The 23184-nt window shown below is 43.8% G+C and overlaps 1 protein-coding gene across 4 annotated transcripts; it reads left to right on the plus strand.

Moving 5' to 3' along the window:
- Positions 1 to 80: 80 nt before the first annotated feature.
- On the plus strand, positions 81 to 20199 carry TMEM248 (transmembrane protein 248). Of its 4 annotated transcripts, none has more exons than XM_040615120.1 (7): positions 81 to 99; positions 12564 to 12738; positions 13420 to 13705; positions 14957 to 15107; positions 15855 to 16038; positions 16511 to 16654; positions 17429 to 20199. In XM_040615120.1, exons 2-7 carry the CDS (start codon positions 12580 to 12582, stop codon positions 17447 to 17449), a joined length of 945 nt encoding a protein of 314 aa, XP_040471054.1. In that variant the 5' UTR covers positions 81 to 99; positions 12564 to 12579; the 3' UTR covers positions 17450 to 20199. The 4 variants fall into 4 exon arrangements, with proteins under 4 accessions (XP_040471054.1, XP_040471072.1, XP_040471064.1 ...); XM_040615138.1 differs by lacking the exon at positions 81 to 99 and adding an exon at positions 1438 to 1595; XM_040615130.1 differs by lacking the exon at positions 81 to 99 and adding an exon at positions 2305 to 2510.
- The last annotated feature ends 2985 nt before the right edge of the window (positions 20200 to 23184 follow it).

The following is a 23184-nucleotide window of genomic DNA, read 5'->3' on the forward strand; positions in this document are numbered from 1 at the left end:
TGTTGTGCCGTTAATGATTAATGTGCATATACAGTGCTGCTTCTGCATTCTCTGTGTTTTGAGAGAGACAATTCTTAGCCATTCAAGCGCAAGTCTTAGGTAACAATGTCTTTTTCTTTGCAGAAGGATCATTGTAGTCATTAAGTAGTTAAGAATGACTTGCTGGTACATTTGTAACTGAAGTATCTTACTCATATGCCATCTTGTTATCAAGCTGCTAAAGCGTGAGTATTTTCAGCAGACATACCCTCCAAAGCCTGGTGAGGCAGGTAAGATGGATTTCCATAGCTCATCTAAAAGTTAGCAAGTAGGAGTGGTTTGCTCCTAGCCGTAGTGTAGCCTGGATAATAACAACGCTGGGAGCAGCTCTGACAGGAGCTTGCGTTCCAGTGTTTGAGTAACTATGCTCATTAAGATCTGGTCAGTATTTTATTAAGTGAATGACCTGTCTGTAGGTAAAACAGGTAAATACTTCTCTCTTGCTTAAAAGTGAGGTAGTTCAGTTGCCCTAGTAATAACTGCAGAATATCTTTCCAGATACTCTGGAAAGTTATTAATTATTTAAATTTTTAAAAAATTCAGAGTGGCCAGGCCATCACACACAGGGCGCTGTGAGGTGCTGCTTGCTGAGCGAGCCAGGACGATGCTGCGTCAGTTCTGGGCTCGACGAACCCTTGAGCAAGCAGTACCAGAGGGTTGGTACTGCTCCCACAGGAGCAGTATGAAATAGTACCTATGAACAAGTTACTTGTGAACCAAAGAATTTAATTCCAATACTTTCTTAAAAGTAAATTGGAATACAGGCGGCTGTGCAAGTATCAAAATTACTTGTTTTTTTTCAGCAGCCCACTACTAGCTCAGTATTAATGAAAATGAAGACTGCGGCTCATTACTAGGAATTGGAACTTACACATGCAAAGAAGTAGTTTATAATGTATTCACTATTTATTTTGCTGTAGTAAAAAAGATATTTGACAGGAGGTGTTGGTTAATTAAACTGTATGTCTTGGGTTTCACATAACTGAAATAGAAAATTATATTGATCCTTCTGCCCAGTTACCAACGTTTACAAATTCTCTAGCGCGTATTCTGTTGTGGCTGGGTGTCTCGCGCTGAAGGTGAGGAGGCACAGATAGATGCTGATGCATATAGCCAGTGCTCTTTAACAGGAGTTTTAAAAAAAAAAAAAAGGGGGGGGGGGTGTGAAGGGGTTTGGAGGGAGAGCAGCAGTGTTCCATCGGATAAAGAGTTGAACGTTGGAAGCTCACATACGTGCTGCAGCGCGAAAGGGTTTGATAGTTCATGTGGGTATCCTGGAGGAGATTAACGTGCCGTTTGCCTTTATCTACAGCCACCCTCCCTTTGTCAAAGATGTGTGCAGGACTAGTGCATACGATTTAAAAAATAAATAAATAATCGGCTCGGAGGCTTGCCAAATGTGCGTTGGCAGCGCTACCTCCTGCCTCCCAAAAGCCTCAGCCCAGAAGAGTTGTTAAGGAAGAGTAGTTCCCTACAGTCCTTGGACTGCCTCGGAGGCAGGGTCACTTCTCACCTTTCTGATCTTCGGGAAAATGCTGTAGTTTCACCTTTCCAAGGTAACGCAGCTTGTCAGGACCCCCCACCCCCCCCCAGCTTGTCCAGCCGCTGCTGCGGGAGCCGGGGGGGCCCTGGCTGCCAGCCGGGGGGGCCGCAGCGGCCCTTGCCCTGAGCACCGGCGCTGCGGGGGGGGTAACTGGCCGGAGCAGCCGGGGGGGCTGCTCCCCTGCCCCGCAGCACGGCCCTGCCCCGTCCCGCAGAGCCGGGCGCTGCCTCCCCCCCTCCCCGTGCACCGGCGTGGCTGGGCTCGGTGCGGTGCGGTCCCGGTGCGGGGCTGGCTCCTCGACACCACCGCTCCAGCCCAGCCGTTCCGCCGGGCTGCGCCGTGACCCCGCGGGGGCAGGGTTCCATCCTGAGCCCCGGCAGGTGCTGGGCGCCTCTAAACACCGGGAGCGGTGGGGGAGTGCGGGCGGGGGGCGCGGAGCGGGGGGCTCGGCCGGGGCCGTACCCCCCCTCCCCGCCCCGGGCAGGGCAGCGGGGAGCCGGCGGGGCCGAGCGCTGAGCCCGGTGCGGCAGCGGGCGGAGCGCGGTCGGCGGTGCCGCCCCGGGCCGGGGGTGCCGGGGAGCCGCGGGGCCCCGCCCGCCGCCGGGCTCCTCCCGCGCGCTGCCGGCGCCGCCGCAGCTTGTCCCCCCCGCGCCACCGTCCGCGCGGCCGGCCGGGGTCAGGGGTCACGGCTGCGTCCCCGGAAGCGGCGGGAGGCGGCGGCGGCGGCGGAGGCGGGTGTCCGGGCGGCGGCGCCGGCAGTGGCCTCCCCCCCTCCCCCGCCCCGGTCCGGCTCCCTCCCCGTAGCCCCCGCCAGGGCAGGAGGATGGTGCAGAGCCCGCCCGCACGGCAGCCCCGCCGCCTCTGAGCCCGCCGCTGCCGCCGGGCCTGGACCCGCCCGGCCCGGGGGCCTCTTCCCCTCGCGGCGCCGGTAAGGAGGGGACGGGGCGGCGCGGGCTGAGGGGGGGGCCGGTCCATCCCCCCGCGGTGGGCCCGGGCGCGGCGGCTCGGGGGTCGCCTACGTGCTGCTGGGCCCGCGGGGGTCCTGCCGGCCTGCGGGCCTCGGCGCGGGGCCCGGCGCTGGGCCGCTCCGTGTCGGCGGGGGGGGGGGGGGGGGGGGCACGGCGGGGCGCTGTGCGGGTGGCTGGGGGCCGCACCTGCCGGGCCGGGCGGTCAGGGGGAGCCTGGGCCGCACCGATCCGTTTTAAACCTCAGTTTTACTTCTCTTCCCGACTTTACGTTTTGGTTTAATAAGGGGGTGGGCTTGGGGTGGTGGCGTCGTATCGGGGAAAAACAGTAAGAACAAGTAATTCTGGTAGTACTAAAAATATATCCCTTTCAAAACAGCTCCAGAATAGCGGTCCCTCGGGTGGTGTTTTACTGCTTGCTCCATTACCCACGTTTTATTCGCCTCTACTTTCTGGATTTCACTCTAAAGGTGTCACCATATTTTTAAGGATAAAATTTCTGGTGCATCATGCCTAGAACATGGCTGCTAGATACCTACCGTGCAATCCGAACCGTGTATCGTAATCGCAGATCCGGACACTGGGAAACATTTCAGCCTGACAAGGGAAAAAGCAGATTACAGCACAGCTCCCCCCCCCCCCCCCTTTCTCTTTGTTTGCTTTCGAAGAGGTTGTTGTCTCTGGGGAAATTTATTGGCATGATTAGCTCTGTCGGTGTAATTATATAGGTAAATTTGCCCTGTTAAAACAAATCTTGAGTCTAGGTAACGACTAATTAATGATTACTCTCCATATCCTTATCAAACTTCTGAGAAGTTTTGCAATTGGAAGTATGTCGCAGGATGAAATCCTGTCATGGCAGGGTCCATCTTTCATGATATTTCATTAACGTGTTTTTATAAATGGTTGAGTTACAGGAAATACATTCCGAGCCTTTTGCTTCGAGGTTGGATGTACAAAATGGTTCTAGGTTGGTCTACTGCCACTTCCATCTCCCTTCCCTCCCTCTGGTCTCCGGGAATGGCTACAATCCAGTTCCTGGTCAGCAGGTGTCCGCAGGGCAGGGGATAACTTTTGTAGGCAGGCTGAGCAGAGATAATTAATATTGAATTGTGCCTGCAAGCTGGAACGCTCTCTGACCCCAGAGTTAGTCCCATCAGAGAGGATTAAGACCTTAGTAGCTTTGTTACCTCCCGTGATTCGAGGAGTGGCTCAAGGCCGGTGGAATGTGATTCTTCTTTCCGATGTGAAAGGCAAGAACTTGAAATGCCGCCTAATAATGCAAAATAAACACTGTGCTCTGTCAGGGGGGGCAGAGCATCCGAGGGCATGAACAAACAGACCTCGGCGGCCTTTGTGTGAGCTGGATGCATCCGGCAAGAGACGGGAGGCTGGTACGTCCATCACCCCTGGCTGGGTGACGTACCACAGGGGTGCGACTCCCTCCTGAAACCCTCCCGGACACTCTTCCTGCAGGTCTGTTAGCTGGGATCATCCCTTTTTTTTTTTTTTTAATTTAATTAAATAGCATAACATTTTTTTTTGTAGGAATGGAACTGTTGTATCAAATAAGCCCTAAACCAAGTATTAACAAAACTCCTCGGGGGCAGAATTTTGTTGCTTTTCCCAGCTCTCCCCTTGCCGAAAGCATGCTGGTGTTGGGAGCTTCATTTTTTTAAGAAGACCATTCCGACCTGTGAATTAAGCTGGTACTCGGAACTCCTGGCGTTTGTTTTGGAAGAAAACTTGTGTGTGGCTTGGCATGTTGGATTTTTTTAATTACCTGTCTGTAAAACGGGGATTGTACTTACCTGTGTCAGTTTGGGCTAAACAAATTAAAGTCCTGGCATTTTTTGACCAGTAAGGGTGAAGTACACAGACACGGGCAGTATTACTGCCATATCCTTGATATTTCAGCTGTTGCCTAAATCTCTTATTTCGGTCATTTTTGCTGCTGTTTGTATTTTCTTCTTCAATAGTGGCCGCTGGCTCTTTTCCTACTTCTCTTACACAGCCAGCGTTACCTTCTTTCTATTTCCAGAACTCTTATTTTGCCATTTCCACTAAAGCTGCCATTTCCTCAACTTGTCAGTCATTTTCTGCTTGTAATTCAAGCTGTGTATCTGTCTGTGTCTCTGTCTCCTTACAGTTCTCATTATAAACAGTCTGAAGAGCCTTTTTCTGGCATTTTTCTGTACTTATGCTGCTGAATTCTGTACTGCACTCCCGCATGGGTAGCGTTAATGAAGTCAACGATTAACCCCCTTAAACTGGTCACTAAACCAGTTTCTGGTTATTAAACTGTTTCACTTTTCATACTTACTGAGCAAAGCCCTTCCGTGAACTGCATTTGTTTGGCGATTTTCAGCACGATATATGCAGGATTTGATTTCTCATGGAACTTTCAACAGATCCTATAAAACGGAATCGTTCTGCTTTTGCCTTCCTCTCCCAGGTTCTCGTGCTAAGCAGCAGTAACCAGAACAGCATTTTTTAATACAACCTCAAAGTCCTCGAGTCTAATATCATATGTTTTATTTTAGTCTGCATGATTTAGATTATGATAAGTCATGTTGTAAGTCATGACTTTGACTTGCAAAAGTTGGAAGGTTCTAAAAATGCCCAAGCCAGAACTCTTGTATATGAAAGTGCGCTCTTTCCCATGGCAGGGCTCCCTTGGCAAACGGGGTTGCCTTTTTAAAGTTTGGCAGCAAAATGTCTATTTTCAACCAGCGGTTAAGTTTACTTTTATTTTACAGCTGGTTATATTTTTAAATTGTGTTTTTCACTTTCAACAAAAGTCAGAATTTGGGGTTCATTGAACCAGCGAAAAAAAGCTTTCCTCCCATCATTTGTATTTCCTGGCTTAGAACTTTTCTACCCTTTTCTGGTGGTTCTCTCTTTTTTTTTTTTTTTTTTTTTTTTTTAAAAAATAATTTTAAAAATGTATTTGGAACTTGTTTGCATTTGACTGGTTCTGCATACATTTTTCTTTTTAAGTGGTAAATTAAAATCAACTTTGCTGTCCCAGGAGCATCAGCTGACACACTGTGCTGGTGTTTGTGTTAAATCCAGCACAGGCATTTTGAACTACAACATGTGTTTGTTGGAAGGGGCAGTTAAGTATCTGGAGATGTTGCATACACAGATTGAATAATGTTTGATCCACGTATTTTACCTTTTATTTTTAAACTCGTTTCCTTTTTATTGTAAGTTTTCTTTTTTATATGAGAATCGTAGTCAGGAACTTTGGTGTTTGAAATTCAGTATCAATGTGATCCTTAAAATTTTCTGTAACTCTGAACAAATTACTTCCCTTCCTTAGCTTTGTTTTATGGGTAGAACTGAAATGTTTGCTGTTTATGTAGCTCTTGGGGATGTTGAAATGCTTAATTACGCTTTGAAAAGTGTTTTGAGAGGTGAAAAGAAACATTTCTTGCAATTATGAAGTGTTTTGCCTCGTTCTGTTGTTCCAAGTCTGCGGGCTCTCAGGCTTTTGTTAATAATCTGCCTCCGGACTGACTCTGTTATCAGAATTAACACGAAGAATCTCCTTTTCAACAGGTGGTGATGTCGCTCTCCTTCTGTGCTGCCCAGCGTCTTCTGACTGTGCTCTTTGTATGTGCAAAGAGCCAGGCCATTTTTTCCTGTCATGCTTTTTGCTTCCAGGCACTAGGAGAATGTGGTTTCTATTTAATCAGTAAACGTATTTATAGGATAAAATAGCTGAGAAGACTGTGATGAGCCACTGACTGGTTTGAGCCGATTCACTGTTCTCTCTCACTTGGGTGCCTTCTCCTGGAGCAGTCTTGGGGGAATCGGGGTGTTTGTGCACAGCGGGTTGCTGAGCTTCTGCTTATATTTGGTTGCAGTGGGCTGAAAGATCTCGGGTGATGTTTTCATCAGCTTTTTTCCTCTGCATGTCCTGATTGCTTTTCTTCCTCTACTTTGTGAAGGAGACTGATGGCATTTACTATGAGTCTGTTTACTTTGCTTTATTTTTTTAACACTGAAGGACAGGAGAAGGGGGAAGAGGATCAGCTGGACAGAAAGAGTGCTCTACTCTGGAGGATTGCCCTCCCTTCATTCCTCCGGGAGTTAGCCCTGCCTGCCCTTCTGCTGCTGTTTTAGGTTTTAGGCTGTACAATTTCATCCCACAGGGTCTTGATACACTTCCTAGAAAGATTAACTGAAACAGCTGCAGATACTGGCACCTCTTTTTTTTTTTCCCCACAGATATTGGTGTGGTAAAGTAAGTCTTCCTATCAGATTAGTGGGAAACTGCTCTTTTTCCTCCCAACTGCATGTTTTATGATAAAAATACTATGTAAAAAATCTAGATTAGCCTTCCCCAATTCCTGGAAGAAACTGACTGTAAAAGTTCTAGATAGTTTATGTAGTAGAAATTAGTAGTTTGTTTCAGAGCATAAAAAGGCAGACTTCTGGTAAGTTTAGAAACTTCTGTTTAATTTTAATTTGTATTCTGTTTCCTTTCCCTTAAAAAAAGGAGGGAATAATAATTGCTGCTGCTTTGAGAGCCAGCAGGGGTTTTATTTTCAGTTGTAAGTTCAGCTGAGGTTACTTTTGCTAGTACTGTTAGATAGGCTAGTGATGTTAGGTTAGAGATCCAGGCGCTCTTATTAATTAGTATTTATAAAGCTTTGACAGACCATTTAGAACAGGTCCAGCCTGGCCTTGAACAATTCCAGGGATGGGGTATCCGCAGCTGCTCTGAGCAACCTGTGCCAGTGCCTCACCACCGTCACAGTAAAGAATTTCTTTATAATATCGAATTTAAATCTGCCCTCTGTCAGTTTAAAGCCATCGCTCCTTGTCCTGTCGCTAAAGCCCCTCATAAAAAGCCCCTCCCCAGCTTTCTTGTTGGCCCCTTTAGGTACTGGGAGGCTGCTCTAAGGTCTCCCTGGAGCCTTCTCCGGGCTGACCTGTCTCAGCTTGTCTTCCCAGGAGAGGTGCTCCAGCCCTCCGAGCATCTTTGTGGCCTCCTCTGGACCCGCTCCAAGAGGTCCATGCCCTTTTTGTGTTGGGGGCCCCAGAGCTGAACGCAGGGCAGCAGGGAGGGTCTCACCAGAGCAGAGCAGAGGGGCACAATCCCCTCCCTCGCCCTGCCGGTCACGCTGCTGGTGACGCAGCCCAGGGCACGGCTGGCTTGCTGGGCTGCAGGTGCACATTGCTGGGCCATGTTGAGCTTCTCATCAACCAACACCCCCAAGTCTTCCTCCTGCGGGCTGCTCTCGGTCCATTCTCCACCCAGCCTGTATTTGTGCTTGGGGCTGCCCCAACCCAGGTGCAAGACCTTGCCCTTGGCCTTGCTGAACTTCGTGAGGTTCACAGGGACCCACCTCTCCAGCCTGTCCCAGTCCCTCTGGGTGGCATCCCTTCCCTCCAGCGTGCTGACCACACCAGCGTGGTCTCGTCGGCCAACTTGCTGAGGGTGTGCACAATCCCACTGTTGATGTTGCCAACAAAGACGTTAAGCAGCGCTGGTCCCGATGCTGACCCCAGCTTCACAGCTAACACAACTCCAATATATTTTGCTTTACCGTTTTAGTGATTTAGGGGTTAGACATCAAGTTCGGTTTGAAGAGAAGAAAACCAAACTGAAGTTATTTTTGGTACCTGCTACTGTTTACTGTTCTTAAATGACAGGCACTTTCGTTTGGGATCCACACAGTTTCTTTGTTCGCGTGTTATTTATGGATGGTTTGCTAGGAAGATCACAGCTCGGTTGGTTTGTGTTTATGAGTGGTTTTCTGGCACACAACATTATTTTCATTAAAGTAGTTAACCCTGATGTGACCCATTTCCTAACCCCCATTGTATACTAGTAGTGGGGCATCTTTGAAAACATAATTGATTTATAAATAAACTGAACAGTGAAGATTAAAAGCGCTGTTACGTGCAATAAGATGTTCAGGCTTAGAAAACATGCGAGGTCTTCATGGAGTGCAATTGGGATGGGTTAGTGCTGGCCTGCTGCCCTTCTCCTCCACTCAGTTGTCCTCCTTAAGATAGTTCAGTGGGGTTTTTTTATTATTTAAACCCCTCCCAATATTTTTCTCCTCTAAACTTACTATCTTACATGCACAGCAAGAAGGGGAAACACTTGTAAGGAAAATCACATGATTTTAAGCTTTCTAGTAGAAAGATGGTAGCTGACATTATGGCAAGATATGTAAAAGTTGTCAGAAGCTTACTCTGATATTTGTAAAATTCATGTTTTGGGTTTTTTTTTTTCCTTTTGGCAGCTGAATTTTACTTTGAATACCTGCTTTAAAATGCCATGCTTTTTTTTTGTTGTTGTTTGGTTTGTTTTTTTAATTGTTAGGAGTTCAATTCCTTTGATTCAGCCCCAAAATGGGAATTTAATACTTCTTCTGTGACTCATTTAATTGACTTACTGGTCTTTACAACAGACTTCAAGATTTTCTTTATTTATAATTTATTCTTGAAAAACTCATAGGTCTATTTCAGAAGGTACCTCTTCTATATTCTTTCATATACAAATAAGGAGGCATTTAAAATATTACTTCTTGGAGGTTGCTGTGTATGCTCTTGAACTGTACTGGAGGAAGACTCCCAAAACTGTAGATTAAGTGACTATTTCCTTGCTTTTTTAGACAGCTACCTAATTCCGCGTCTGCCTGGGACTATTATTAACTGTTGTGTATTTCCATCCTTTACCACTTTTATCTTTTGAACTATATAACAGAATTTCCAGGGTTTGTAGGGCCTGATTTAAGAGCACGCTATGTCTCCAGTGCTTGTGGAGTGTTTCCCGATGAGTACTGTCAGCTGTACCTCTGCCTGAGCGTGGCATTTGGGTTTGATGTGTACACCTCAATACCGAGCAATTACTTTGGAGCTGGTGGCCAATGTTCCAGGCTGGCAGTTTTCATTCTTCCCGTTGCGCTTGAGCTACTTGCTAGGCTGACTGTGGAGATTTTTATTGCACAAGTATTAAAAGGCTTAGCCGGAGCAGAGGGAGGCAGGCAGCAGTTATTAGAGCCGCTTTCTAAATTATTTATTTAGCTAAAAAGTGAAATCTGATCTCGCTTGCCTGACCTGCCAGGAGGGAATAGCATTTGGTTTCTTTTTTTTGACTTGGCGAAAAAGAAAGAAAAGTTTAAATTCTTTTCTTTCAGTTGTTCACTTACGCTGAGGAGGCTGTTAGTTACAAGCGGAGCTGGCTGAAGAAGGGATTTGTGTTGTGTTTCTGACCGGTCCCAACAGAAAGGAGGCGTCTTAAAGGTGTGGACAGTTACTGAGCCCCTAAAATCTAGCGGGAATATGGTTACGTGCCCTGATCCGTTTCACGAGTTCTTTGATAATTAGTGTTATTTAAGCACTTCATTTCGTTACAAAATCAGTAGTTCTTTAGGCAGCGGTGTGGAAACAGTCTTCGTTCTGGCTTGCGCTGTGTCCAATTGCTGTTTTCATGTCAGCTCTCATACTGAAATCCACAGTTGTTCCCTTTTCTCTCACAAATGCTCAAAATGTATATTAGGCTTCGGAAACGGCAGCTTAAAGCATTTTCTAATTGCTTTCAAAGCCACTGAGTTATGGGAGCATATTAAGCGACCGGCGCTTAAAAGCTGGTGATCTCTTACATAAAAATATTAGCCCAAATATTTTTATATGTCTGCTTTTCAGCACATCCAGTTTTATGGCTGATTTTAGACCCTGTGGTAAACAAGCATGCTAATGGAGCTGTTGGAAGCCCCTTTAAAAAGGAATCACAGTGCTGTGGATGCTGTGGGTGACATTCAGCTTTGATTAAATGCTGTAATAAAGCCCTGCGTCTGCGGTGTTATTTTCAAAAGGAAATTCAGAAGGGAACACTGAATACAACTCTGCTTTTGGTTTATCTTTTGATCTTTTTCCATCTCAACATGTGTCTCCAATGTTTCTAGATGGAGCGTTTGGGATTTTTAACTAGGGCTCATTTAAGAAATTTGCTGCCAGTGGCAAGATAGGAGGCAGAACGTACAGAAGCGCGGCTCGTACCCAGCATGATCCTTTCCAACACCAGCTCTCCCTTTCTCTCTCACTCCTGCCTTCTTCTGACAGCTTCGCTGGCCTGTTTGGCCGTAGCACAGCTGGCCTTGGACACAGGTACAAGTTCTGGTAAGGTGCACATGTATCATGACTTTTTTTTTCCCTCTCTTCTTTTTTTTTTTTTTCTTTCCTCTCTTCTTCTCTCCACCCTTTCTCTGCACTGCTCTTTTCGCTCTCGGACACATTCAGTATTTCTGTAAAGAGATGTTTGCAGCACCCAGTTGTTCTTGCAGATCAAAAAAGTTGCAGGCTTTCCTGTTTTTTGCAGAGTGGATAAAAACGGGTTGATGGTGCAAAATAGTAAGCCCGGGATGTGATCTTGTGCTCTGTAGTGAGCACTGTTTCAGCACATTTCACTGAGGAGAGCAAGTAGGTGTGTGTGGAGGAGACGGGGATAGTCAACATGCACAACTTGGTGCTGTGCTGTTGCCGCAGGACCTCAGGTCTCTTCTCCGTGAGTTGAATTTTCCCCTCTCTGGGGCACTTTTGCAGGTTTTGTCAATATTCCTTCCGTTAAGTATAATAGAAGCATTTCTGCCAGTAAAGTCTCGAGTATACACAAGGAAGCTGTGATCGTTGTACGTTGTGGGATCTGAAAAAGACTGTCTGAAAGCTTGTTCTCTCCCTTTCTCCTGCTTTCTTTTACAGCAAAAGATTAAATCAAAGATCACTCTCTCCCTTGCCCTCTCTCTGGAGACCTGTCCCCCTCTCATCCTCAGACTTTACACTCGCTGCTGTCTACATCTGGCTTGTAAATGACGCAGGCTTCTAATAAGAGTCAAAGAGAATCACCCAGACCTGCAGGGAGCAGAGTCCCTGCCTTAATTAAATGTTATCAGATCTGTATGAATGCTCACACGTTAACCATTGCAGTGCTGAATTCTTTAGATGCTAGTTCTGAACATTTGCCTTTTCCTATGAATTTTGGGGATAAGCAACACGTTGTTGGGAACAGTTACTGCCTTTCTCGTTCAGTTGGGGTTAAAAGCCTTTTCAGCCAGGATTTGAGGTAAGACAAAGATAAGAGGTTTGCTCGAAGCTCTTCTTTGCAGAGCTGCTGAAGCAGGTGCTGCAGAGCTGCCCTTTAACACTGGGCTGTTGACTTTTTGTTGTGAGTAGAGATGGGGAAGCTGATACAGTCAACTTAGTTTGGGTCTTTCTGCTCTGCACAAGAAAAGAAGATTCAAAAGGGGAATCGGACAAGAGATTATATTTTGGACAAAAATTACAGATAGAGTACATTTCTTCAGCATGGGTAAGGCCCTCTCTTTGTTTACAGAGTCTAGCAAAAGTTCTCTAGATCCTGCAAGAAGCAAATAAAGGAAGGAGGCTTCCAGCCTCCACCCTAATGCAGTTGTGAGGCGTTTCTGACCACAGGATTCTTGATGCAGAAGCCTAATTGACGTAGACAGCTTCTCAGGTCCCGTTTTGAAGGTAGAGGCATTTGGGGCTAGGAAAGGGGTAAAGGGGAACTTTAAGGCTTCAGCCACAGTTTTTAAAGTTTGTGCAAAGATGTGCAAAGTTTGATCCATGGGCTGCCTTACAGCTCCGTCTGTACTGTAATTTGATGAACTAAAATATTACTGGAATTAAAGTGTAGCAGCATATATCCTGCCTAGGTGTGTGGGGAATGAAAAGAACTGTTTTTATTGCTTATCAGTGATACTTGGCTGTGCTAGAAGTTGTCCTCGTTTCTTAAATTCTGTTCCCAGGTGGCAATTTCAGGTGCTGAGAAGGTGATGTCGAGCATGTTTCGATTTGTGCTTTCGAAGGCGTACTGAGTCTGATGGCAATGGAAAGTACAAAGTCATAAAATTGAATCTCCTTTTACTATAGGATTCCATTTTTCTTTGTCAAGTGTTTGTCTTAGGTGATCTACCAGCCCCCACCCTGTAATACACACCGCCCAGTCACTCTGTTGTAATGTTCTTTGTTTTCAGGCGAACAATCAGAATAATGTTCAACATAAACCTGTTGGAGAACCTGAAGGTTTACATCAGCAGTCGACCACCACTTGTGGTCTTTATGATCAGCGTAAGCGCTATGGCAATAGCTTTTCTGACACTGGGTTATTTCTTCAAAATCAAGGAGATCAAGTCACCGGAAATGACAGAGGTAGGTACAAAAAGTTCCTGAGCTGAACAGTGGGAATACTAATTTGAAAAACATGCCCAAAGCTCATGAGTTGTTTGTTCCCCCTGCCCCCTGATAACCCTCTCGTGGGAGTGTGTGGTGTCTTATGGGAGTTGTCTTCATTTATACTTGCCTCTAATTTCACAAGGAAAGAGGCTATTGGGCTGAATGTTTGAATAGCCTTGTTTTATCTCGAGGATGAGGCTAAATCATCTGACATTGGTCTTCCCTGCTATGCCTAGAGGCGTTTCTTTTTCTTGATCTGTTGTGTCAGCTAGCTTGTTTGTGAAACTTCTTCTCTAGTAGTACTGTCCTGTAATGAGGGAGACCTTGCTAGAAACTGCTCATCCCGCGAGCGTGGTGAGAACAGAGCAAGTTACTAGGTTTTTTTGCAGTTTAAAGGAGGATGTTCTGCTGCTGCGCTGGGCAGCAGTCAGGCGGGGGCTGGGATTGAACGCATCTAACTTCTTTAAACAGCTTGCCCCATTGTCGAGATAGCCATGGTGGTATTTGGGCTTGCTTTGTGAGCGATGTCTTAAATGTTAAATGGCTCGGAACTGGGGGCAGGATGGTACACATCAAGGGCTGTGCCGCCCTGCCGGGAGACAGGGCAGCCAACGGGGAACTTGCTAATCCGGTTGAAATCTTCGTGTTTGTTTTAAGGACTGGAATACTTTCCTCCTGAGGTTTAATGATTTGGACTTCTGTATATCTGAGAACGAAACCTTAAAGCATCTCATCAATGATACCACAACTCCGGAAAGTACCGTGACGAGCGGGCAGGCGAGATCTTCTACGCAGTCTCCACAGACTCTTGAGGACTCTGGTCCGATAAACATCTCTGTTACGGTCACGTTGACGCTGGACCCGCTCAGACCGTTTGGCGGATATTCTCGCAACGTCACACATCTAAGTTCCACAATCTTTGGACACCAAATTGGACTGTCAGGTATGCAAAGCTTGACCTTTATAAATGAGAATGGTAATTCTATAATCAAATAAAAATTCTCCAGCTTATTATTGGTGGGATATATCTTTTGTTTAGAACATAGATGTGTTTCCAGATTTGTTGTGAGTGTACTCCTATATAGAGCCCTTCACTTGTTTGGCAGAAAAAGCTTTTCCCTGCATGCAGAATGGAAAAGAACCTGCAGGTTTGCCACAATTAGGCTTTGCAGTTTTAAATGATTAACCTAATGACTGGAAGGTCATTTTTAAGCCAACAAAATTCCAAGCAGCAAAAGCTTCTGCGGTGACTATCTTCACTTCCATCTTGATACATCTTCAATTCCTCAACTCGCGTTTTAAAGGCATTAATGTATATACATTAGAGATCAAGTAGCACGTTGTCTAAAAAAAATAGCTTATATAAAATGCATAAGTGAATAAGCTTTAATATCGAAAACAGCAACAAAAAAGATGGTTACAGTTTCTGTGGTGTGAAGAGACTGATCTGCTGTGTGGCTGCCCTTCCAGTAAGTTTTGATAGGAGATTGTAGAAACTGATAATAGAACCTCATTGAATTTTAGCTTTTAGCCAGGGTTGCATTTTATTCTAATGCCTGGAGGTGCCTTGAACCTCAGAGACCTGTGAAGAGACATTTAACACAGCTCTAAGTCTGTATTACTGTATTTTATGTTGTTGTTGTTTTGTTACTGCTTTAAGAGCTATCAAATGAAAGTTCCATTTCCAGTAGCCTGGATTTATTTCCAGTGTGAATATGTCCACATGGAGTTAATGTACATTACTTGATCTACAGTTCAATGTCTGCTGGCACTGTTTTGTCTACAAGAATATCTCCAATTTGAAAAGTAAGCACCAGAAAAAGCAAATGGGGAACAAAGTCTTTGGGAGGAGAAAGGCCAAAGATCTGTGATTTTACTTTCTAATAAAGTTCTCTGAACATGCATGAATTCACGTACAAGTAGTGAGTTTTTCATTTCTGAAAGGAGTGTAATGACCCCATTTCTTCTGGGGGCAGGACAGAGTAGAAAGACCAGCAGCTGGGGTTTTTGTAGTTCGGTTTGTTTTGTTTTTTAACTTTCTTTTTGCTCTCTTTGATAGTGAAGATCCTGGATGACTTCAAAGGTGATGGTGGTGGTTGCTGCCTTAGTCATTTGCGTGTTGGCCTTAGCCTAGCAATCGTTGCTCAGATACTTTTGTGAACGAAAACAAGCTTTCCTTCTCTCTTTCTCAAAGGCAGAGAATCCCATGAGGAAATAAATATTACGTTCACCCTGCCGGCTGCCTGGAATTCAGATGACTGTGTTCTTCACGGCCACTGCGAACAGGTTGTGTTCACAACCTGCATGACGGTGACAGCAGCCAGCAATGTATTCCCTGTCACAGTGTAAGTGCATTTCAAACGCTCCTTTATAGACTGGTTACTGATTAATTCCTCACCCGGGTCTCTGAGGTTGTTACTTCCTGATGAACATCACTGTTGGCTGTGGAAATGATGTACCCACCTTCCTTTCCCCACAGTAAATAACTTGTCTTGGGACTTTTGCTGTTGTTTAGCAACACTAGATTTTTTTCAGTGGGTATTTTGAACTATAGCCCCTGTGCTGCCTGTGATTTAAACTTCACTGGGAACAAAAGAATCCAGGAATATTTGTGCAAGATACCCTATAATTTAGTTTCACTACCTTGTGTGAGAGTTAAGGCTTGACACCAAGATTCTTCCCCTCTTCCCTGCCGAGATCAGCGTAAGCCGAGTGCTGCTTTGCTACCATACCCCAGCAGGTCCAGACCTCGCATCAAAACAGTTTCCCTTTGTTTTCTCTAGACTCCCTGACACTATTCAATACAACTTGGAGAGCCACCAGGTGGATTCACATGATTTAGGAAAACCGCTGGTTTTCTAATCAAGCTGTGGGATGTCGACTTACTGGAACAATGTGCAGTTTAATTCTGATCTTAGTATAGGAATCGCAGGGGGGGTTTAGACACTTTTGGTTAAGCTTTGGGTTTTGTTGTGGTTTTGGAAGGTCCAAACTAAAATCGTGTTTTACGCTGCCCTTGAGAAGACTGAAGTTAGCCGTACTGAACATGGAGAATGGTAATTGGGGTGCTAATTGTTTCTGTTTTTCTGCAGTCAGCCACCACATTGTGTTCCTGAAACATACAGCAATGCTACACTTTGGTACAAGATCTTCACCACAGCAAGGGACTCTAATACAAAATATGCACAGGATTATAACCCCTTCTGGTGTTACAAAGGAGCAATCGGAAAAGTGTATCATGCTTTAAATCCCAAACTAACTGTTATAGTTCCAGATGTAAGTGCCGTGGTGGTTTTATATGTTATGTTGAATAAATGCTTAGCTCTGTTTTGATTGAATACAGTTCTGTTCATAAAATAGTCATGTTTGGTGCTGGTTGACTATGTAGTGCAAGGGCTGAGTTGGGTGTGCTTTACCCCTGGTGAGTGTTATGGGCTTCATGTGGTCACACGGGCACGTGTCCCGTGTGCCTCGCAGCTTTTCAGAACTACAATTTATATTTTGAAATCGTTTGACAAAAGACACTGCCCATATATAGGAAGAGATTTCTAGTACAGATTTTTAACACAAGGAACATTTTGACTCTTTATGCCACAATTAGGAGTCACTTTCTTCACTACACCAGCTGCGTAAAGGGGAGAAAGTTAATTCATGAAGTAATTTCCATGTTGATATGATAATTATTGCTTTAATATAAAGTGCCAGCTATTGGTGCATTGTCAGTAAATGGTTTTAATTCTCTGTGCAGGACGATCGCTCTCTAATAAACCTGCACCTCATGCATACCAGTTACTTCCTTTTTGTGATGGTGATTACAATGTTCTGCTATGCAGTTATTAAAGGCAGACCAAGCAAACTGAGGCAAAGCAATACAGAATTCTGCTCTGAAAAGGTAAGTGTGTGATAACAAAATATTGACTCTGATAAGAAAACACAGTAAACCTCCTTTCTTACATAGTACAGACTGGTTTTTGTTATCTCTGGAGATATAGATTTAATTCCTTCTTAGACAGACATGGGTGTTTAATTGTGGAGAGTACAGACGAATGCTACAAAATATATATATGTGCTTTGTAGGTCCTCAGAGTTTATTTATCTCCTACAGAAATGGATTATTGCAGTTCAGTACATGCTGTAGTGCAACTCCTCTGCTATAATTCTGATGTTGCTTACACCGTTTTGTATGAAGGATTCAATAGATGGCATTGAGTGGTTTTATTTGTCTTTTATCAGAACAAACTGAAAACTGTTTGAATAAAACATGATACGTAATTCTAATGGTGGTTAATCAGAATTAAATTAAACCCAATGACAAGGTATTGAAACGGTCACTATTCATACTGCATTGGAAACCTGCACTTTTTGAAGGATTAAATATCAATATATTTAATTGTGAAGGAGAAAGCTAATGGCAGCTTTTGATCTTAATGATATTTTGTAGTATAAGCTGGTTTTGGGGCGGGTTGTTTTTGGCTTTTTTAAATTGATTATGCTAAGTACAAAAAAGACCTTCAGACTTACTTTGATTTCCTTTCCAAGTTAGACTCTTCCAGGTTCTTTGAAAAGGCAAGGACAGATATGCCAGCTGCATGGAGATAAGTAATATCACTGTTACGGGATTAAGAATTTGACTTCTAATTAAATGTTTTCTTTTTCTTTTGTTTAGGTTGCTTTGTCAGAAGCATAATCCATTGTCTCCTTTTACCGAGAATGACTGAGAACCGTAATCATTGCCTGCTGAACCCAGAATGGGTCTTAACACTCTGTGAATACATTATCTTGCAATGTTGGTTTATTCCAACCAAAGACATTTCAAGTGCCTGTAATTGATTTGTACATATTTATAAAGGTATATTCAGAATAGGTCAGATGACGCACTTGTTCCGCATTGTAGTGCGGCCAGAAATTTTCAGTCTTTACCTGTGGACATAGCCGAATGTTTGTGTAGATATGTTTAGTGATATGGCTACATATAGTCAGAGCAAGATATTTTTGTCTAGCTGCATCTGGGCAGGTTAAGATGCCTTTGCAAGTGTCTCAAACAAACCAACAGATCTTTGTTTTTTGCCCAATGATATGTACAGTGTGTTTGAAACAGTATGCACCTTTGATATAATACTGCATTTCCAAAGCCACCAATCTACTACATGAATTAAATGTGTATTTGTGTGGCCTAATACTTTCTTCCATTTGCTCCTTGCTTGCCAGAAAAGATATCAACATTTTAGATTTTTTTTTTGTAAAGAAATACATATTCACATTTTAATAGTGCTGTATTTAGGACAAACTTGTGCTTTTATTCATAGTAAAAAAAATTAAGAAGTGAAGTCCCATTTAAAAATATTTCTTGCTGAAGAGGACTGTTTGGTTTGTTGTTTTTTTTTTCCTGGTGCGGTTTGGGTTTTGTTTTTTTTTTTTTTAATTTTCATTTGGCTTGCTGAATGCCAGAGAACCAGTCAGCATAGAGACTATCTGGAAAGCTTTCCACTTGGCCTCCCATCCACAGCCCTCAAACCAGGATTGTGCGTCTCTGCTGCAGAGCAGCTTTCTGTAAACTTTTTTTTTTTTTCTAGAAAGTGAAACTTAATAAAAAGATGTATTGTATTAACAGTCTATTGGGGCTCCGCACAGCCTTGGGCAAGTGCAAATAATGAAAGGAAAAGAAATCCCATAGTCTGTTATAGAGCTTCACTTTGGGACTCTGCATCCATCTCTGAAGGGCAGCTGAAAATGACACTTTTATTAGCTTTGTCCCATTTCCATTTAATGTGGTCTACTCAGGGGAAAATGACAAGGATAAAACTAGGGCTGTTGTGATTAAGGTCAAAGAAACTACCCAGTAAAACACATACTGTTCTTGTTGTCCATTCTTAAATCGGAGGGTTTGTTCTGTGCGTTTCTCCCTTTCCCATTCTGGCTTTTGCTGTTCCTTTCTGGCTTCTTACTGAGTTAGCCTCCTTCATTTTCAGGAGTCAGGGTTTTCCTGCAGACGTTGCCACCACTGCTTTTAAAAATCTCACTGGTTGCCTTAATTGACCTTTCATCTTGTCTTTCAGCTTTCTTGCCAGGTAGTATAACTGTAGGTCTGCCTACATCCACACAATGTTTTTTTTCCTGCTCTTCCTTTTGCTTTACCCTACACAAAAGAAGAAATACAAGTCAAAATCTCCCAATTTTGTCTCAATTATGCTGGCATAAGATTCTTACTTTATTACCTATAGACACTATTGAATGGTACCCTACCGGTTTGTAATGCATTAGACTTCAGTAAGTTCATGAGTCTTCAGAGTGTTTCAAGCAAAATAGTCACATTTTTCTTCGGAACATGTTTCCTTTATAGAATTTCAGTTATTTAAATGGTGTTAACTAACATGCGTTTTTCTCCAGGGATGTTAAGGCAAAGCTTTAGAGATGGCCTAGTTTGAATTCTAGGGATAAAACGAAGCCTCCAGTTTTCTCCTGATGCTGCTATGGGCTAATACTGCTCCACTGAGAAGAATCAGTAAAGTCAAAACAGGTAGATGGCTTCTCATGAAAACTGTCTGAGCTGTTCCTAATTCATGCATACCCAGCCCTCTGCGTTAATACTGACTTTAGGGTTGCCTGTGAGGGTGGCTTGATCTGGGGACCAAAGGCAGGAATAGGAAATGGGTTGGGGTGGTGTTGCATGGTCTGGAAATAGCTAGAAAACACCCAACATAACACAACTTCTTTAAAAAAAGTAGAGCCGAGTCCCTTCTGGTTTAAGCAAATTAAATATCAATCTGAACTGGGATTTGGTCTGTTGGGGGGGGAAAGAAATATTTTTATCTGGTTTTGCTATTTGATAATAAAAGGAGCCTGCTTTGCAACTTACCACCCGCTGTATTGAAGTACCCAGAAATAAGAAGACTACGACCCACAAAGGCAAAAGGGAAAATGTTAAGAGTTGCATTTTTTGGCCTTAGTTTACCCCTTTGCACCCCTGTATTGCAGCAGAGAGGTAAGGGGGTCCATCGGGTTGCAGTGCTGTAATACTGAGGAGTACTGGATTGTTCCTAGGCGCAATGTACAAAAGTTAAATGCAGCCAAACAGAAGAGTAAAAACTTAATATTAAAGTTCAGATCATATTGATCTTTCCTTTTTTGTTTTCTTTTTCTTTTTAACTATGACTTGAATCAGTTTTGATTCTATTTGTACGTGTTTTCTTGTTCTTAGAAAGCTGCCATTTTCTGTTGCATTTTTCTTTGGCATTACATAGAAAATCTGAGCCTTGGTTTTCGACCCTCTGCAGGTGATTGTAGGGTGAAGATGGCTTTTTAATTTTGTTCTTACATTTCACTTGTCTTGTTGCATGATGATTAATAGCTGATTTGGAAATGACATTTCTCTCCTAGATTAATTTTGTGTTTGTAAGATGTGCATATTGCTTTGCGGAATAAAACCAACGAAGTTTATTCTGTTGTCTTTATTTGTACTGCCCAGTTGCTGTGGAGGTTTCATAAATCACCTGTGTTATAGGGACCATCGGAGGAAATTAGTGGTGTAAGTCCACAATAGATTGGAATTTCAAACCCTTTGCGTACCTGTGGTGCAGTGACCACTTTTTTCTTTGTATATTGCAGTGTAGTGAGTGTAGCTGGTGCCCGTCATGAGAAATGCAGAATTTTTGACCTAGACCCCTCTGTCCTGTTGCTGTTCCTTGAGGATGATCACTACTTCCACTGCTTCCTCACTATAAGTGCTGTGTAACTTCCTCAGCTGAACTGAGACCCGATGCTGAGTGTTTCAGGTGGCAGGAGATGGCTAGGAGGACACATATGGATGGCTGTTGAAATGAAGTTGATGTAACTTGCTAACTTCTAGATCCAGTTACTGTGCAGCTGGAACCAGTTGCACCTGTGTGGTTTTGGTGCTTGAGGGAGCAGGAACAGCATACTTCGTTTTGCTCTTGGAAGCTTTTGAAAAGCCGTGCATTTGCAAGTGCAAGGAGGCCAGCTTGTCTGTCTTCTCTGAAAAAACAGTTCAAAGCATCCAAATGGTGCCTATTCAAATCTGGTGGCAAATGAGAGCATTGTTTAAAAGCAAATCTGTGACTTTTTAAACATAATTTTTACCAGGCAGAGAAATTTAATAGAAAAAATTATTTTTGTAGATTTTTTTGTTTGTTTTTTTTACACGTCCCCTGGGCATGGCTCTAGGAAACATGGCTAGTTCTGAAATGTCTGCCCTGAACGAGCACCGCTGCCCTGTGTGAGCATGGTCTCAGCTTGGAACAAGTCTGTCACCACTTCAGTTAGCGAAGCAGTCTTTGGCCTCCGCTGAATTCTGTCCCTCAGCCAGCAAAGTGGAAGAGAAAGGCAGCTGGACACGTATTCACTTGTTTTGTTAAACAAACTCTCTTTCATAACGCAAGCAGCCACTATTTGTCAAGTGCACAGTTCTGTTCAATGAGTTCTATAGAAGTGCCACTTCCTTGAAGAAACTCCTTGTTTCATAGCTCTTACTGCGTAGTTACACCAGGGTAAACTCACAGGAGGATCTGCGCTGAGTTCCCACTGGGGAAAAAAGTACTTGGCAAATCAAGGATTGAATTAATCCCGTTCTAAAGTAAAGGTGAGCAACCTGCTACCTGGAATGTTTCCCAAGCCTCTTGGATGAGGAAAGTCGTGCTGGAATTTAGTGCCATTGCCTTAAGTCAGGTTCTTTCAGGGCTCCCTCATGCCCCTTGATAGTATGAACAGCTTAAAACTAGGTGTTTTAAGCAGGTGGTAGGATGCAGGGGGCAAAGGCTGGCTGTTTTGCTGATACTTCCAGGTGCTGGAAGGTTGGAAGGGTGGAGCGAGCAGGAGGGATTCATTTGATAACACTGTAATCAGGCTGTTTGCTCATAATGATGATGTTTGTTAACAAACTGAAATAAGGGCAATGAAAAATTATGTAAAGCTTGCTCATCTGGAAAAAATGCACGTGCTGTGTTTGCAATCAGATTACATCTAACATTAGCAGGCTGCTACAGATTGGGATGAGAAGTACCATCTGCTGTCGGCGATGGCATTTCTTTAATCAGGTGCTTTTGTGCCAAATATTTTGGTATTACGTGAAAGTATTGCTGAAAATTAGGAACAGCATCTGTCTTCTCACAGCAGCGCCTTCTTTCTGCAAGCAAATTGCTTTAGCTTTTTTGAAACAGCATTTCAAAGAAATGTTGTTCTCAAAAGTTCATATGAATGAGTATGCTGGCAGCTGCTGAAATTTGGATTGTAGATTCTCCTTTTCGCTTCCCTCCAGCACTAATCAGAACTTTGATAGTGATGAATTGCCTGCTAGAGTGAGAAAATAAATCTGTAGCTGAAGGTAGAAACCCATGTTTCTATTAAACTCTTGCCACTTGTTTATCTGCTGTTAACCAGCTAACTCACTGACTTCCACACTCCTGATTCTGAGCCCCACAGCTGTCCTGGAGGATCCCTGAGGACTTGCACACACAAAGGTTCCTTTGTGGTATCTCCATTAACTGGGTATCCTTTCTGTTGGCCTTTGGCAACTTTTCAGATGTAGTCTGTTAACCCCACGTTGAAAACAACTTGGCTAAATAAATAGCAAGGCTGAGAAGCAAGGTGCGAGCTTGCTGGAGTTGGATCTTCCTTCAGCACCGATGCTGAGCGGCGTCCCTGTCCCTCAGTGCTCTGCACCGGCTCTTGGGAGATCAAGATTCCTTGCTGGGTGACTTGGGCAGCTTGTTTTGTGTTTGCAGATCTCAGTTTCATTTGGTAAAGGGCTTTTACAGCTCTGCTATGACCTTTACTGATAGAAGTAACTTATTCTTGGCAAGAAAATGCATCCGACTGACTATGCTGCTGCAGGGATGAGAAGGCTGTGTCATAGCCTGCAAGGCTTCTTAGCAGAACCGGTACTCTCTACTTACCTTTTGAAGGTGTTTCTTTACAGGATGTTAAAGAAACAGTTGAGACCCAAGCACAGATTTTTTTTTCCTTCTGCTTTTTCTGTTGTTAGCTCCTTGCAACATGATTCTTGCACCTTGAGGAAATAAAGCATAAGATTTAATCTGTAGCTACAAGAAAAAAAAAAAGTTGGGCAATCCATAGACCAGCTTTTACATAGACCTTGTTAATGTTTGTGAATAAAATATTTCACAACACATTATCATTTATCCTTTGAAAAGATCCCTTCTGGTGATGATCTCTTATCTTCTTGGAGGAGAGGGCTTTACAGCAAGGAGGATGCCAATATCCTCTCTATGGTCTTGGTGTAAATCACACCATGGAGTAGTTTTTGAGCTCAGGTAAAGCAGGTGACTGAAAAACGTGGGTAAATCCATTATGTCTTGTACCTGTTTCACCCCAGGGCCCTGTAGGAACAATATTGTCGTCTTCTAGCAGGCACAACTGGGTAAGAAATGTGATTTTGTAGCCCATAGA

Source organism: Falco naumanni, chromosome 1, assembly GCF_017639655.2.
Source record: "Falco naumanni isolate bFalNau1 chromosome 1, bFalNau1.pat, whole genome shotgun sequence".
In the NCBI taxonomy this organism is placed as follows: domain Eukaryota; kingdom Metazoa; phylum Chordata; class Aves; order Falconiformes; family Falconidae; genus Falco; species Falco naumanni.

What these genes read in the sequence shown, in the direction of transcription:
- TMEM248 (XM_040615120.1), top strand. Translation starts at nt 12,580, where the DNA reads ATGTTCAACATAAACCTGTTGGAGAACCTGAAGGTTTACATCAGCAGT. An exon ending in AGTCACCGGAAATGACAGAG is followed by an intron (nt 12,739 to 13,419) that starts GTAGGTACAAAA and finishes GTTTGTTTTAAG; the next exon opens with GACTGGAATACTTTCCTCCT. An exon ending in AATGTATTCCCTGTCACAGT is followed by an intron (nt 15,108 to 15,854) that starts GTAAGTGCATTT and finishes GTTTTTCTGCAG; the next exon opens with TCAGCCACCACATTGTGTTC.